Source organism: Pithys albifrons, chromosome 4, assembly GCF_047495875.1.
Source record: "Pithys albifrons albifrons isolate INPA30051 chromosome 4, PitAlb_v1, whole genome shotgun sequence".
Taxonomy (NCBI): Eukaryota; Metazoa; Chordata; class Aves; order Passeriformes; family Thamnophilidae; genus Pithys; species Pithys albifrons.
The window spans coordinates 50,460,882-50,478,134 of NC_092461.1; the positions used below are offsets into that span (position 1 = coordinate 50,460,882).

General features: G+C 40.6%; 1 protein-coding gene across 8 annotated transcripts in view; it reads right to left on the minus strand.

Annotated features, from left to right (window-relative positions):
• VPS13B (vacuolar protein sorting 13 homolog B) overlaps window positions 1-17,025 on the minus strand; it is a 427,169-nt gene extending 410,144 nt beyond the window's left edge. For 6 of the 8 annotated variants that reach the window (XM_071554086.1, XM_071554089.1, XM_071554090.1 and 3 more), the window contains exons 1-3: window positions 16,900-17,007; window positions 15,616-15,793; window positions 7,027-7,170 (exon numbers count right to left, since the gene is read on the minus strand). In XM_071554086.1, coding sequence (XP_071410187.1) covers window positions 7,027-7,170; window positions 15,616-15,762 — 291 coding nt within the window. In that variant the 5' untranslated portion in view covers window positions 15,763-15,793; window positions 16,900-17,007. Of the gene's footprint in view, window positions 1-7,026; window positions 7,171-15,615; window positions 15,794-16,899 lie in introns of all 8 variants that reach the window. The other 2 variants (XM_071554088.1, XM_071554087.1) reach the window with 2 other exon arrangements.
• Between the last annotated feature and the right edge of the window lie 228 nt (window positions 17,026-17,253).

Consider the following 17,253-nt stretch of genomic DNA (forward strand, 5'->3'; position numbering starts at 1 on the left):
TATTAAGTCTGAAGTAGTATCACAGAATCAATAAATTCAGCATGATGCAGGATTTCCCAAAAGATACATACATGTGGAAAACCACTCAAACATGTCTAAAATTAGGATTACATCTTTCCAAAATGTGGCATTCTGACAAGGTTCCACAAAAACAAGTGTGATATTTCTCGGCTAGTCAGGTGTTCCAAGGCAAACAAGTGGAATTCTTCACGTAAGTGTGCTACCCTCACCTGATTAAACAATCTATTTAGAATTACCTGTAAAGCTATAAAAGCTTAAAGGACCACTAGGCACCACATCCAAAAAAATCCCTCCATATCCATCAGGTGGCTTTCATCTCTTCTCACCTAAACTATTTGTCCATTTAGCTGCCTCGGCATTCCTCCATGCACTACTCCTATTCTGAATTATCCTTTCCTCTTGCTACTTGAGAAACACAGAACTCCAACTGATGTTCTACATAAGAGCAACTAAGCTCCAAAGTCATGCTCCAAACAAGTGTCTCACCCTAAGCTAACAATGCCACAAATCTGATATAAATTATCTCGTGCTTAACTTTGTAAATAGGTTTGGGAGGCAACAGCAAGTCAGACTGGACTCCAGAAGGTCTCTCTTGGTTGCAGAATATGTACATTTCCATCTGGTTGCCTCAGACTTTACCTGCTAAAGGAAGACTGAATATTGGCTTTTTAACAGCCTACAGAAAAGTAATAAATTAAAAGAGGTATAGTACTAGCATCATGTAAGCATTTAAAAAAGAGCTCGGTCTCCAAACCTGGGACATTGATTTGGCACTTAAAACAAAGTTCATGTACAGTTTATGGATAAAGAATTAAAACATTAATGTATATAACCCAAGTTTATACATAAGTAAACATATTTCTCTCTTTCTTGAAATTAAAGGACAATTAAGGCTTTTTTGGAGGCAATGAGTTGTTTAAAACATGAGAAGTGTTGTTTCCTTTTAGGCAAGGCCATGTTTCCACACACAAAACAGATATTTTAAAAGGGAAAGAGACAGCCTAAGCCAATGTAGCCAAATAGTAATAAAAAACCCCAATCAATCTTTAATTGTAAATATTTAAATTTTCAGAAAAAGAAAAAGGCAATTTAGGATAGATGATAAGAAGTCTAGTCCATATGCCTAAGACCAACTGTCCAAACACACTAGAGGATAGAAAGTACTACAAATTATGTGACAAGGCAACTAGGGAACCCTAACCCGAACCCTAGAACCTCAACAAAACCCCAGCAGTTGGAAGGCACTTCTGGAAGAAAGCTGATTTTAAACAGCAGTCCTCCACTCAGAAAGCAGCTCAAAGGTAATACATCCTGGTCAAGTGAGCTTTTCAGCTACCAGCACTGCATTATAACAACCGTCTTTCATTTTTTGCAAACCAAAGTAAATCATCAGTTTAGAAAGAGGTAGTTCAAGCAACAGAAGGAAAAAGACAACAGGAATTTTCTTTACTTCCAAAATATGAAAAACAGAAACTTCTTGCTCTCTGCTGGTACTGAAACAGATTCCACAGCACACAGGAGCACAAAATAAATACCAGCAAAACCATGAGATGTCTATTCATGATAATGACACTATAACCTTGAGGTTGGTCAGCTGAAGGACATAAGGACTTCACTGATTCATGCTTGGATCAGGTTTGCAGGGCAAGGTTTTGGTAGCAGAGGTCTACCAGGGTAGCTTTGTGAGAAGCTACTAGAGGCTTCCCTTATGTCTGAGGGAGGTAATGCCAGCTGGCTCCAAGAGGGACCCACCACCAGCCAAGGCCATGAATAGCAATTATCAGATAATGGATTTAACATGGAGAAAGAAGCTATTGCTCAAAAGCCATTATGACCAGAGCAGAGAGCAATGAGAACATGCCAGCTAAAGAACCCTGTGGACACCAAGGCCAGCAAAGGAGGTGGGGAGACTCCCATGCAGGCCATGGTGAGGACCACGGTGAGGACCACGGTGAGGCAGGCTGACCCCTGCAGCCCACGGTGAGGACCACGGTGAGGACCACGGTGAGGACCACGGTGAGGACCACGGTGAGGACCATGGTGAGGCAGGCTGACCCCTGCGGCCAGTGGTGGAACAGGTGAGGGCTGTGACCCTGTGGGAAGCTACACCAGAGCAGGCTGCTGGCAGGTCCTGTGGGGACAACAGCCCAAGCTGGAGCAGGTTTGCTGGCACGACTTGTGACCCCGTGGGGGGCCCACACTGGAGCATGTTGACAAATTCACATGAAAACTGTACAGAATCAGAAACACATCAACAGGCATTTAGGTAAGCAAGACAGCTACTCAGGTTGAGGCAACACAAGGGCACCTACAGAACTAAAAAAGTGCCTGCAGGAGTCTTGGAACAAATTCACAAAGGCAATTTCTTCTTTCATAAGCAGAACGTCTGTAACCTAAAGCATCAGACACTTGGCTTTTAAAATGTATGAAAGCAGTTAGTAGGAAAAAATACAGGTAAATTGCACGAGCATTCTTGCTTGCCCAGCTAGAACATGTGAGTATTAATCCAGATTTAAGCAAAGCTGCTCAGCACCTCCTCTTCAGTGTCTTTTGAAAACAGTGCAGACAGAAGACAGTGTCTGAACCAAATGCTGCAAGGTCTCTTCCAGCGGCTGTTACAACCTGCCTTTACTACTTCCTTTATTGAAAAAGTAAGTTTACTACGTTTTTGTAAGAGATTTGTGGGACATGTATTTCTCCCTTGGAAAGATAACATCCTTGAAAGAGAATCTTCCACCTAAACCACTTTTTTCACATCTAGCAATTCATACAAAAGGTAAGAACTCTTCATAGTGGACTTCTTGACACAAAATGCCACAAAACCCAACTAATGACTGCCAAATCTTTCTGAGCCTTTGGAAAAGCCTGAATAACTCATTTGCACAAAGGAATTTGCTTTAACTCAAAATAATATGGAAAACTGTTCCTGTTACTTATATATACTAATTTGTATGCATGCACACATAGAAACATATAAAATTCCCTCGTTTTCATATATTAATCTATTAAAACTCTAATAAAATCAGCATGAACCAGCCACTTAATGAGAATTTCAGATTCATCATTAACCTGAGATGATGATTCAACACTACCTGATGACATAATTTGCTTCCTCTAGGGCAGTTCTCAATATAATCTTCACTTTAAACTTTGCATCCAAGTGTTAAAACTCAGTATCAGATTTACTGATATCACTATGAAAGTGAGTTCATAATAAAAAATATTTTAAAAATAAAGACCTTGAGCTTCTACATGAACAAACAAAAAAAAAGCATAAAGTTAGGCCACTAAAGACTATTAGTTAAGTCTTCTGATTTCAAGCCTTATCATAATTTGCTGTCCTAGAACAGCAGAGAGATCCAAATGGAAAAAAGCCAGCACCACTTGTCCATACCACCACTTTCCATTGAACTACTACAGCCCAGCTGAGGAGAAAAACAGCAAAGCTTCAGACCTAGGGCTACCTTTACCACCTAGAGCAAAAACTTCATCTAACTGTACCATCATCAAACACAAGCCTCAGGTCTTCACTTTCAAAGTCCTTCATAGCCTGTCTACACACCTTATCTCTCATCTCGATCATTTCCTAGTCAAGACCAATTTCTGCTTTCAGCATTCTTTGATGGCAGCCCCTACTGACTGACAGATAAGGAAGTGTCTGCTATTCTGACATTCACTCTTGTGTGCTGTTCTCCACTGTTACCATGAAGTTATACTCCTTCACAACTTTCTTTGTAATGCCTTATGAAAGCAGAAGTGCTTACTTGCCTGCACACTGATCAAACCTGCTTGGTTTCCCTGTGCCCCCCCAAGTGCTTCTACCCTAACAGTCTTCCCCAATTCCATAATTAGTTCTCCTTGGAGTACAGAGAGTCTTCATAAACTTCAGCATACTTCTGGTGCACTGTGTCCTGATTAAAGGCAAGGTCTCAGGAGTGAAGCAATAATACAGATAAAACATTTCTCCTTGATCTCCTCATTTGCGTCAGTTCCAAGACTAAAAGCCATCAAATTCAAGGCTGAACATAAAGAATAATATTCTTGTGGTTAGTTATAGTAGCAGGAAGGTGAAGAAAACCTGCATGTAAAGGCTGTTTGGGCACAGAGGTACCGAGGCATGGAGGGGGAAAGAGAAAGGAGCCAAGAATTTCCAACAGGACAAAGGGAGAAAAAAACTCTCGAAGGATAAACAGTAATCAACACAAATTTAACAAGGTATTGTCAATTGCATATAAAGCCATGAGGTTTATACAGAGATAGATAATGAGAAGAATATAATACCAGAACTTTAGCTACCTTCTAAAATAACACATAGCATTCATGAAGAACAGTGTCAGGACAGTCAATTACTATGACTTAAATACAAGTCAAGCAAATTTCAGAATCACAATTAAGTGTGTAAGAACAGATTTAAAAATCATACTTACCTGCAGGAAATTCCATTAAAGAGAAAAAAAAATTGTATTTCAAGCACTGCTATCAATCAAAGTCATAACCTAAAGTGCACATACAGAGCATGTTCAATAGAACACTTTAATCACTGCAAAGTTCTGTTCCTGATGCACTTCACTTTAATTTCTTGTAAAGTAGCCATAGTCAACATTTGGGTTTTAGAAACAGTAGTATCAGATGCAGAAAAGGAAACAAAAGAAGACTGAAAAAAGGGGAAAAGCAATGATCTTCAAAATTTACAATAAATACCATTAATTCTACACCACGGTTGTGTATATCGAGTGAACTTAGCACTTATACAACACTTCTGCTTAGAAAAGGAGAATAATTGCATAAAACTGAAAGTTGAGCCATGACTATCTACACCAACCTTAGCTGAGGAAATGGTGCAGTAGCATAAGCAACAAAAAACCAACTAAACTAACACTGAAAGTGAACTAACAATGGCACAGCACCACAGTAAAGGGCACATGTACAAAAGCACTCCCAGGGGACTGATACACTTCAAAAACACAACAAGGAAGAAAGGTTTTTGCTCACAAAAATCTGTAGAGTCCACTGGACAATAACTTCAAACAATGCCATGTATTTTAATCTTCATGCATCTTCAATAGAAACATTGTTTGAAGTAGCCCCTTTCCAAAGAACACACATCTCACTAAGCTGAGGTCAGGAACTTGATATTTTGCTCAGGTGAAATCATGCATGTGCTCATTAGAGTTTTCACCTGAGGAAGGAACAATCAAATTGACAACTAAGCTGTATTTTCTTGCTAATTTTGCTCTTCGTAGATGGGAAGTTCTTGGTAAAATAGTTCCAGTTGGAGCTAAATTTACTGAAAGTTCATTTTACTACCATTTTCCACAGAATTTCATTTCATTCAGATTTTTTATTCACTGATTACAAAGATTTTTTATGACAATTGCTTTTAGCCAAGTACACTGCCATACAAGAAGTTAGAACACAAGAATTTGTCAAAACACTTTATTTTTATAAAATATTTTCAAAGAGTAATTTAAAGAAATAAAATTCATACTGTCAACTTTTTAAATTATATTCTCAGGAAACAGCATAAAAGTGTTTTCATTTACATTCTTGTTAGTCAAAGGTAATCCTTCTGTGGCACAGTCCCAAATTTTACCCTCCTGGGTGTACATACCACTGAATAATTTGTTCAAATGTCAGTTGCAATTTTCAAAACTCCTTTCTTGCCTCTGAATCTTAAACATCTGTAACAAATACTTGTTTTGAGAGTGCTTTACACTTGTGACACTTGACCTTTTGCTGTATGCACCACAAAATTTAAGTTCCAAATGCCATGCAAGCAGGAAATCTGATCATTCCAGCAGTAGCCATCTGCAAGGTTCAATATCAAATATTAAGTCTGGGTTGCACAAAGTCATGGGCAACTCTTCTAATTAGTTGCAATTTTTGCTTCTAAACCACACTTCTCCTGGAACATCTGGTCTCAGCAGCTTCCCTTGCCATTTGAACAGTACTTAGCCTTTGGCTGCTGGTGTGTGTACGTGTGTGTGTGTGTGCACATACACATCTGCACACAGATTAAGTGTAACTGCAGAGTGAGAGCATGTGCTTTGTGGGTGGCACACCTGGGACTAGAGATTTCTTCTCTAGCAAAAGAGACTCAGCTCTGGAACTGTAAAAGAATATTACAAGATATATCAGCCATAACAGAAAAGTGTTTTGCAACGTTCCTGATGGTTTGTATCTATTTATTGCCCCTAAATGTTAACAGCTCATCAAGCACCTTGCCAAACACTTGAGTTTTGCATAAATTGGATGAAGCTCAATGTAACTGAAAGACCATGGTGAAATTGAAATGTGAACACAGCAAAAACAAACCAGAAAACCTCTCTAGAATCAAAGCACCATACTGACTAAATAAACCAAATTCAACATTAATATATCCAAGGACTTTTGGTTAACTAGGTTTGACATATGACAAAAATTGAGCCACTGTGTATATCAGCTTCATTGTGTCAGAACAAAACCTTTCCCAAGCCTGTGAAACACCATAATGCACAAATTGTTGTGTGATCTTTATATATAAGAAGTCTCTCAAGTACTGTACTGAAGCAAGCACTGGAAATCCTAAAGGTAAAAGTTATTTACAGTCCAAGATCTTTAAACATTCCTTCAGTAACAGCAACACAACTTCTGAAAAATGCCCCATTTTGAGTTGTGTCACATACAGCTGACTCCAGCAACCAGCACTGTTTCTTGGGAAGAAGAAGCTGGAAGCTGCATTGCTCTTGAAATCCACTTCTTTTCTAGTCATACGAAAATTCTGATAGAGCACTATTAACTTGCTTTCATATCTGCAAGAACGTGATTACAGATTACAAAGAGTTTAAAAATAAGCATAAAGGAAGATACTAGCCATGACAAGAACAATATTAGCCTCTCATAAAATAAAAGAAATCCCATCTTCACATGCCAGATGCTTCAGGAGGCTTTGAAGAAAGTGGCCTATAGAAGCTATTATTCTTATCGACCTCTCAATGTTAGAAAATCACTCATCACATTTCTTACCTGAGCACCATCCTTCAACTTCAAGATGCATTCCATTGTATTGATAGTGATGACAACTGGTTCTGATCCCAATTTTGTCCATGGCACGTGAATCCGAAGTTCATGAATGTGCCCACTTAAAAAAGTAAATGGCAGTTTCAGCTCCTAACGATGACAAAGAACACAGAATTAACTACTGAAACATATCAAAATTCAAGATGCAACTGTAACTCATAATACCGTGGTTCTATCACAAAACAAGTCAAAATTTCTTCTTCCTCCCTAGTCAGTAGTGTCTTGCAGGGCTTAGCATTTGCCTTTAAAATGACTTGCATGCTTACATTACAGTTAGTCTCTTCAAAGCACATTTTAGATGACCATATCCCTGACAATGAAAGTTTAAAACTACCTCTCTCACATGAAGCTACTGCAAAATATGCCATTATGCAAGGGGCAAGTAGTGTTACTGTGAAGAGCAAAATTTGGAATTAAAACATTGACCATGCAATAAGAAGGCAATTGCTTTCACAATATTTTAATAAGAGTTCAGTGCTCCTAAAAATGGTCCATTGTTGCCCCATTCACATCAAATTGCTTACTGAACACAAAGTAACTGAATTTTTCACTGGCAAACCAGACTCCTCCTCACCAATGGCTAATGTGGATGTCACATAGCTTTAAAAACTGGTGCAAATCAGTCCAGAACTCCTATAAGATGCCTGGCAATCCATCCAGGCAGTGCGAAGATCCCCACGCTACAGGACAGCCCTGGTGAGTCAGCTGCTGCATGCAGCAAGCCAGCAGGAAATAAGTTTAGATTAAAAGAATCCAATTAAATAAATAAAATAAATTTTTAAAATTGGATACAAAGTGTTGCAATTTCCCCAGTAATTTCAGGGGTTCCCTTAGCAAGGATAAGCATAACCCTGGGCAGAGCGCTTGGGCTAGAGATCTGGTCCCAGGACTAGCCATCAAGATTTGGAATAATGAAAGTAAGTGCTTACCGCAAAATAAAGAAGCAATATTTGATACCACGTCAGAATTTTAAGTCAGCATTCTCAATACTAAGTATTTGAATTATGATGTTTCTGTGATGATTCATCTTTTTACCTTTCTGATTTCCTATTCTGACATTTTTCACTATAATGTTTTAAAGTTTGAATGGAGAAAAAACAACAGATGTCTTCACTCCAAGTTGCTTATAAGCCTGGTGTTTTTCATCTTCATCCTAAATGCTGTGAACTACAGGTGGGAATCTTCTCAGGTGGAGAAATAAGTGAATCTAAGTCTCATAGATGCTGGGCAATCATTTTGGACAACCTACAACAACCAGTGAGTCCCCTGCCTGAGCAATTCAGGGCTGACCAGAAGTTAGAGCATATTGTTAAGGGCATTGTGCAATTGCACACTAACTGGCACCTACTGTAGGAAGCCTGCTTCAGTGTTTGACTACACCCTAAGTAAAGAAATGCTTCCTAATGTCCAGTCTGAGCCTCTCTTGGTACTGCTTTGAACCATCCCTACATGCCCTATCCCTGCATACCAAGGAGAATTGCTCAGCATGTCCCTGTGCACTTCCCCTCCTCAGGAAGCTCTACAGAGCAGCGAGGTCGCCTCTCAGCCTCCTCTTCTCCAAACCAGACAAGCCCAAAGTCCTCAGTCCCTTCTCACAGGACATTGCCTCTAGCTTTTTCACCAGCTTTGTTGCCCTCCTCTGGACACATTCCCATCCTTGTTTACCTCTGGAGCCCAGAACAGCACACAGTGCTCAAGGTGGGGCTGCACCAATGCTGTGTACAGCAGGACAGTCACCTCTGTTGACCGCCTGGTAATGCTGAGTTTGGTGCACCCCAGGAGGGGGTTGACCCTCTGGGCTGCCCAGGCACACTGCTGACTTCTACTGACCCAGCACCTCCAGGTTCATACCTGTTTCTTAGTAAACTCAGGGACATAAACCTTTGTTCAGACCTCCAGGATTATCCCAGCAAGCCAGAGCTTAACCACTTTTGCACCCTGGCTCAGTTTAGGTACATACATTGTTCAACTCTGAACTTCTATGAATGAACAGATGTTAAAAAGAGAAGGCCCATCAAACGCAGAAGTCAGGCAGAAAAGTTCCTAGGGTATTTCAGACAAACATCTACAAGTACATCAAGAAAGCCTCTTTTCCTGCACTGCTTGACCCTAGACCTTTCCCTGCTGCACAGAACTTCTATACGAATAAAATTTGGGGATAAAAGTATATTCTGCATTTAGTACTTGATATACATTATGAAGTTGTAAAATTTGGCTATAGAATATTTCTGTGAAGCTAGATAATGTCATTAGTTGCCTAATATCTTGAAATAAAATCAATGATACATTTATGAATAATGAATATATAATCAAACCTTAGTGACATGTTTTGAAAGCCCACAAAAATTTTCCTTTTGCTAAGTAGTTACCATGTCCTAAGTTGAGAGTTGAAAAGAGCCCTTTTACATCTGTGACAGCTCAGCTTGCTGAGACAGCCTCCACTCAGTCACCCAAAGAATAAGTGGACAATTCTCACTCAAGAATACCTATCACCACCACAGCAACAACTGGTTTTAAGAAACACTCTCCATTCTGCAGCTCATACCCCTTCAGCCTTTCAACTGGTACCACGAAAAACATTCATCTTGCATCCAAGAGCAAAGAGTAGATAAAAGTATATTCACTGCTGACAAAGTCCTCAGAGAAGAAAACTACACAAAATTATAGCTCCCTTTTCTTTGCCAAGTACAGCTTTCAGTTTGTAAAGTTTTAGGGATTTAATGAGCTTTCATTAATGAAATTTAACAAACCACACCCATCTCATGTTAGGGAAACTCTTGACTCCTTCCTCAGCCATCATTACACAGAGTCACATTAATTTCAAGTCTCCATTCTAAAAGATGACAGAGACTTTCTCATAAAAGGTTTGAAAAATAATGTTAATTTGCTTTTATAAAGTGTTTTTTCTTCATGTCATTTACTATTATACTTAAGGATTTTAGCCAAAAGCTTCTGTCCTAATAATTCTCCTCTAGGCTCACAAGCAACACAAGTAAAATTTTAATCCAAACAGTTTCGGATAAAACACTGAAAAGCAAGTACTGGGCAGTTTAGCTACAGATGTTGCTACACTAATCATACACTAAATTAAACAGTGCCTTTTGTCCCAGAACTGTTTTTTTGGTTTGTTGGGGGGTTTTTTTGGGGGGAGGGGGCACCACAGAAATAAATTATGAAGAAACACGCCATCTAAAAATGCATTACCACTCAAGAGATAAAGCTATCAGGGATCAAGACACCAACTATCACTGTTAACAGCAGCAGATATAAATTCCCATTCCAGACTTGGAGATATGTAATTTTTATATCACTTATCAATACCACAATGTCAGCTTAGATCCTGACCTGTGTTACTTCAAAAGGCATTCGAGAATAGCTCTTCTACCACTGTTTTTGGACAGATTTAACACATTATCATTTTTGTTTACTTAACTGTAAGATACTGAAAGAAAAAGAAGTAGGAATTATTTCAAAATGAGGTGATAGAAGTAAATGCACAACATATTTTTTTAAAAGACAGTCCTTTTTCAAAGAAATTTAGATACAAAAGTTGTTTGACATTACTCTAATTGCACAAATGGATTTCCTTACAGCAATGCACTCACTGTTGTACTACTTCAATAGAGAATACAAATGTGTGCCAAATTTAGTAACTTGTTCATAATACAACATAACAAAGACCATTCTTATTCCTCCTTGTTTCCTATGCAATCTTTCCCCTTTCATTAAGTGCTGCTTGAAATTCTTAATATTTCTTCTGTACTCATAACCAATTAGACATTACATTTGAGATTTCACATTCACATCATAGAAATCCTTCAGAAAAATATGATACTACTAAAAACAAACTTCTGGGCTTGACCCATAAATAATGGACTCATATCACACAAGACTGCAGACTAGATAATCATAATCTCCCTTTATCTAAAATCTCCTCTTGCTCTAACACACAAGACTATCCCAGACTTTGGAGTGATATGCAAATATTTTTCTCCACATCAGTCTTAACTTAAATACCTTTTCTTCACAGTCAAAGCTGTATTTTACAAGCAACCCAATGGCACATAACACAGACACCTAAAATAAAGATATTTCAATGCTCTAGTTTCCTTAAAATTATTTACATGAGACTTTTTCATATTTCTTCATAAATTCTTTTCGATATGAAAAATCCATACTTACAGTAAAACTCAATCTTTAGATCAAGTTATCCTTTGTCTTCCAAAGACTGTTTCTTTTTTCCCTTCTGAGCTTGTAAAACAGCCAAGATAAAAACCTGTCTTGTTACGGGAATATACACAGGCAGCAAAAAAAGCTCACAATGTATCCTCTCTCTCTGGTACCATACAAGTTAGTTATCAAGTTCATAGGTAGTTCTGTTACCTCACCTACCATGGGGACTTCACATAAAAGTTGACAAGTGCTTAAAAGGCTTTTCCAAAAGCAGCATATAAAATAGTAATTTTAAAATTTTATTACACATTATTTTCTTGAAGTAGTCTTTGTACAATGTGTGTATTATGCATAGAGGGAAAATTTCTTGGAATGCTTAATCTTGTAGTAATTGAATCATCCAGGACAGCGGAAGACAAAAAACCAAAATCAAACTTTCATCAGATTTAATCTTCAACTGAAGATAATTATAATAAAATTAACTGGCTATTCAAAGAGTGACACAATTATGTATAAAAGCTACACTGTGCCTAGATTGTTGAACCGAGTACAAACTAGTACTTGACTCCCACTACAGAACTGACAGCGTGCAAAACAAAGGGGGCAGAGAAGGACAGACCCCAAGAGTTACTGCAATGATACTCAGCTTAGTTTAATGAGAACATAAAATGTACATGTTAAAAACATGCAAAGTATTTTAAGGTACTGAACTATTCTCTTTGGCGTTGATAAATTTTCTATGTCAGCTACTGTATTACATCTGATTTCAAAAGGTACTGGTTCCAACTTGGCCATAAAAATTTAGTAAAATCTTCTGGAAGACAGACAGCAGTTTATGTTCTGTTCTCACCTGTGCTTTGGAATTATGTTTGGTGGCCTGTAAGACCACAACAGGATATGGGCACACAACACCAGCTGAAGTGTAGAGAGTGATAGGAAGAAGCACAGACTTGTTCCCAGGTCTGTTATAAGGTGCCTTGTCCAGGTAGCACAACACCTATGCTAACACTGTCAAAAAGTTGTGTATAACTCCACAAAAGATGGAATTCTCTGTATATGTTTAGGGCTGTAGACAAAGGTGTCCAGGGTACATGCAGTTGTATCTAAAAACCGAAAGCATGAAATTAAAGCTGTGTTCATGTCAGATAAGGAGTAGGGAACCAGACAGGCGATAGATTGCCCAGGACAGAAAGGATGTTAGAAGAGCAGAGCAGTTAAGGTGACTAACTTCAAATATCATGAATCCATCATGGCAGAGAACCCAAATGAAATAATAGATGCTGGTAATCTTTAGAAAGCAGCTTTTCAAGGTTGCTTCCTGCCAGCTGCAAAGGCCTGGGTCATTGTGTTACAACAACTAAACACTCACAGTTTTCCTGAGCAGGCTTAAAGCAGCATCCCTTCCACACAGAACAGTAAGATACCCTAAATACAGGCTGTGGGTCCAGACAAGTTCCAAAGAATAATATGAGTCAAAATAAGATCACTACATTTCACAAATACACAGCCAAATAATAGAAACACAATGAAGCTGAGCTAAATTTTGTATTCATCACATATTCATTCACATTCCTATCCAGGCTGGTAAGTCATGAGCATGGGTACATATGGCAGCATTTACCACTACAAGAGCCATGCGCCATTTCAGAACCCAGCTGATACACCAGTAGCTAAAGATGAAGCCAGGGACCACCCACCAGCAAACTCAACTATTGCAAAAGGAGTATCACCAATGACAGCAGGAAAATCCTAATAGTATGAGGTAATATAGCAAGTTTAATATATGCAGCGAGAAATTACAGAGGCCACCAAACACTTGAAGGCAGCCAAGTCAGGCTCTTTACAAAGCACAGAAAATACGACAGGATCTCTTCATTCTCTACTTCCAGAAGAGGATCACAGATTCTTAATTAACCATTAGTAATTCTTTCACATTTTAAAAGGTGTCTCCAATAGAGACAGTGTCACATGACAAGGAAGGGCAGAAATGCAAAGATTTCTTGTCCCATCTGTATTAATATAAAGTTAATAGCTATAAGCCTCCTCAGAACAATCAAAGCTTTATGAACCCAGCACTGTCTGTTTAACAACGGACAGAACACAGGCTGGAAAGGTTTTCAACCTTACTGTGAGGACCACACTTTAGCCAGGGAGAACTTACTAGCTATAAGCATCTCCAGGAAATCGAAGTCTTATGAACCCAACACTGCCTGTCAAACAATGGACAGCACACAGGTTGGAAAGGTCTTCGACACTGCTGTGAGGACCATACTTAATAGCAAGAAAAGAACTTTCTTTACAGCAGCTCCCCATATAACTTTTATTAATACACGTATGTGACAGTTATTGTGGGTTTTGCATTGCCAGTGATAACGTTTAGCCACATGATTGTATTTAATTGATGACCTAAAACCCCAAGAGAAACCAGCACAAAATACATTCTACAGAGACAAGCCCACCAAACTTAAGTTTCAATACAGCAGTGTGCCCCCACCCATCACAGACTTAACTAAGCACAGAAAACTACTAACCAGAAACACAACAACCTAAAACACAAATCTAGAACCCCGTTCAGTAACACAGAGCAACAAATTGACCTGCACACAACCTTCTCTGTGTTTCACATCAACACACATGTTAAAAAAGAACTACACACCTTAAAGGAACACAACAACTAATACAAAGTAAGATATATACTTAGCAAGTCACGAGGTGTAGGGCAAGTTATAATTATTGGTATTAAAGTAGCAAAACAGTTAGTAAACAAGGTGCTTTTAGAGTAGAGATATATCCTAGTGAAATTAGCATCAAAGTGGCTGTGAGGTGAAAGTGAAAGCATATTATAAGGGTATAAGGTACTTTTTAAGGTGTAATGTAACAGGCATAGTATAAGATAGAATGTATAAAGTAATAGGCTTTGTAAGACAGTGAAGTATAAAATACAAAATATAGACTAGAGAGAGTACATGGTTTTCTCATCCCTACATTGTCTGAAGAGGTGGGAGGGGACAGGGCAGCTGCTTTCAGCTACTCTCACAGAGACGATGGTATTTCTTCCCCATTTTTCACTCATGCCCAATACCAATTGCTTTTTTTTTTTCCCTTAGGTGGTTTGGGTGGCTTTAGTCATTAATTGGTTTTGGGATGATAGATAGCATAGGCCTGAAGGGCTCCCTGTATTCCCAGAAGATTTTGCAAAGGAGAGCCATGTCATCTTCACAACACTCCACTCTTTGTTAATCTCACCAGTCTGCCTTTAGCACTTTCTGGAAAGCCACTGGGATGCCTTTGCCCTCTGACAATGGTTCTGGGAGCACCCCTCCAACGGACTCAGGCTTTTTCCCTCAACTCCTCAAGAGTTTATCAGGGCTATCACCCCACAGACGTCTTCTCTGTCTACTCTAAAGACTCATAATCCAACTAAAAAATGAGATTTTCATTTATGTTCAACCTAAATCTCCCTATATGCAATTTATTCCATTGTTTCTTGTCACATCCAAATAATTCTTGTCCTATCTTGTCTCACTGTACTTTATTCAAAATTAAAAACGCACTCCCTGTCTACTTCATTTCTTTCAATGGACATACTGCCTACATTTTCCATTCTTCTTTTCTGCACTTCTCTCAGTTTTTTCACTTGGTTAGACTATATCTGGACACAGGACTCTAGCTAAGACTTGCTACAACCTGCACAACAGAAAACAGCCTCATCTGTCTCACACTCAAGTTGTCAAATCAGATAAGCATAAAAGGAAACCATCTCTCTGCTAAAACTTAACAGTCCATATTGACAGTAGACTCCAAATACTGTATCTAGTGTTTTACCTGGTCAAGCTTGTCTTTTTAAGGCTAGATGTTAAAGAGTCTCTTATCTAATCCACACAAATCAGCTGATCAAAACTGTCCCTCTAACTCCTAAATTTAGATACAATTGGAACAATGAAATCTTAAGTCAGAAAACACAAATCTGTGATTAGCATGCATAATTAAAGAATCTTTACTTTGTGGCATTTTGAACTAGCTACAATATGCAATTAGTAATATGACTGGAAAATAAATTTAATTAATGTTCATACTCTAAAACAATGGTGACAGAAAGAAGAAACATGTCCACAAAAAAGCCTTCCTCTTCACACCCCATAACTTACAGATTATGCAAAGAATTAGTATTCATTGCTAAACAAATGGCATGAAATTAAAGCAAGAACAACTAAATTCAGGGGAGGGGGAAAAAAGAACTTGCATAAGAAGGAAACCAACAAGCTCTAAATGATTATGTAGCTGTGCAGACCAATTTAAACAATGCAGTCAACTTCTTTTAAAACAAAGACACAGACTGTAACTACTACAAACATAACATACCTGTTCAAGTACATCCAACTTTAATTCGAGTTTACTAAGTACAACATCTCCTCCCCAGAGTGACAACTGCAGGTCTGAAGGCTTCAAGTTCTTTATGTAGCGATTCACATAACTCATCAAAATAGGAGTTACGTATGACTCGAGCATTCTGGAAGATATCTGTATTACAGGCTAAGCACTAGAAAAAAGGTCAAGAGATGGAGATATTAGTTATGAATCTGCCAGCCTAATTTTCAGTAACACACCAATCCCATTGCTTGAATGCATGAAAATAATTCTATACATATATGTTTATGGGCAGAGATACATATAGTTACATATAAAGATAAAATGTATAGCAAGATGAAAGCACATCTATTTGCACTTAAATATTTTCATCTTACAGATATATATGTGTGTGTGAGTGTGTGTGAATGTGTGTGTGTATACTGGAACTAGTAACTCGATCAAAATAAAAAGCCAGCCAAGCAAACCAAAACGATGATCCAACTATCTACCATGTCTTCACGTAGGACTCACTTGACAGGAAAACGCCTTTTAGGAGTCATCAGAAGGGTAACTTTTCATGTCTTCAAAAAAAGTTAACTTCTAACGGACAGACGTCTACAGTAAAACATGCCCTCAGATGCCCTCTCGGGTCTGAACGCCCCGAGCACCATGTCCAAGGAAAACTCGCTCGTTTTGTGCCACTCCAGGAAACCGACAACCCCCGTGACCCCAGCCGAGGTTACACCAGCGCTCCCCGTCGCTCTCCCACCTCCCCACGCTCCTCCCCGCCCCGCTGCCGCTCTGAGAGGACCCTTCCCTTCCCCGCCCCGCCACCGCCGCAGCCTCACCCGGACAGCCCTCCCGGCGCCGGGCAGCCCCCGCACATCCCGGCGGGACACAGCCTGACACGGACCTACCCAGGGCCCGCATCCCCGGCCCCGGTACCTACCCCGCAGCCCCGAGGCCCCGCACCCTCGGGCCGGCCCCGTTACCTGCCCCGCACCCCCGGCCCCGTTACCAGCCCCACCAACCCCGGGCCCCGTCACCAGCCCCGCAGCCCTGCACCCCGGCCCCGTTACCTGTCCCGAGGCCCCGCATCCCCGGCCCCGTTATCTGCCCCGCACCCCTGATCACTGTTACCTGCCCCACAGCCCCGGTCCCCGTCACTTGCCCCGCAGCCCCGCACCCTCGGCCCCGTTACCAGCCCCGCAGCCCCAGTCCCGTTACCTGCCCCGCACCCCCGGTCCCCGCTACCTGCCCCGCACCCCCGGTCCCCGCACCCCCGCTCCCTGTTACCTGCCCGGAGACCCCGCACCTTCGGTTCCTGTTACCTGCCCCGAGGCCCCGCACCCCCGGGCAGGCCGGGCCGCGGGACCCGCCCCGCTCCCGCCCCGCGCCGCCACTTCCGGGTTCCCCGACGCGTGTGTGCTCCGCCCTGGCCCCGGCCGGAAGCGTCTGGCGGGAGCGCGGGAGTCACGTGCCCTGCGGGGGCGGGGCTGGCGCGGGGCGTGCCCGCGAGGGGGCGGGGCCGGGGCGGGGACACCGAGCCGGGCGGCGGGACAGTCCGTCCTGTGCGGGGCCGGGGACACCGAGCCGGGCCGCGGGACAGTCCGTCCTGTGTGGGGCCGGGGACACCGAGCCGGACTGGGG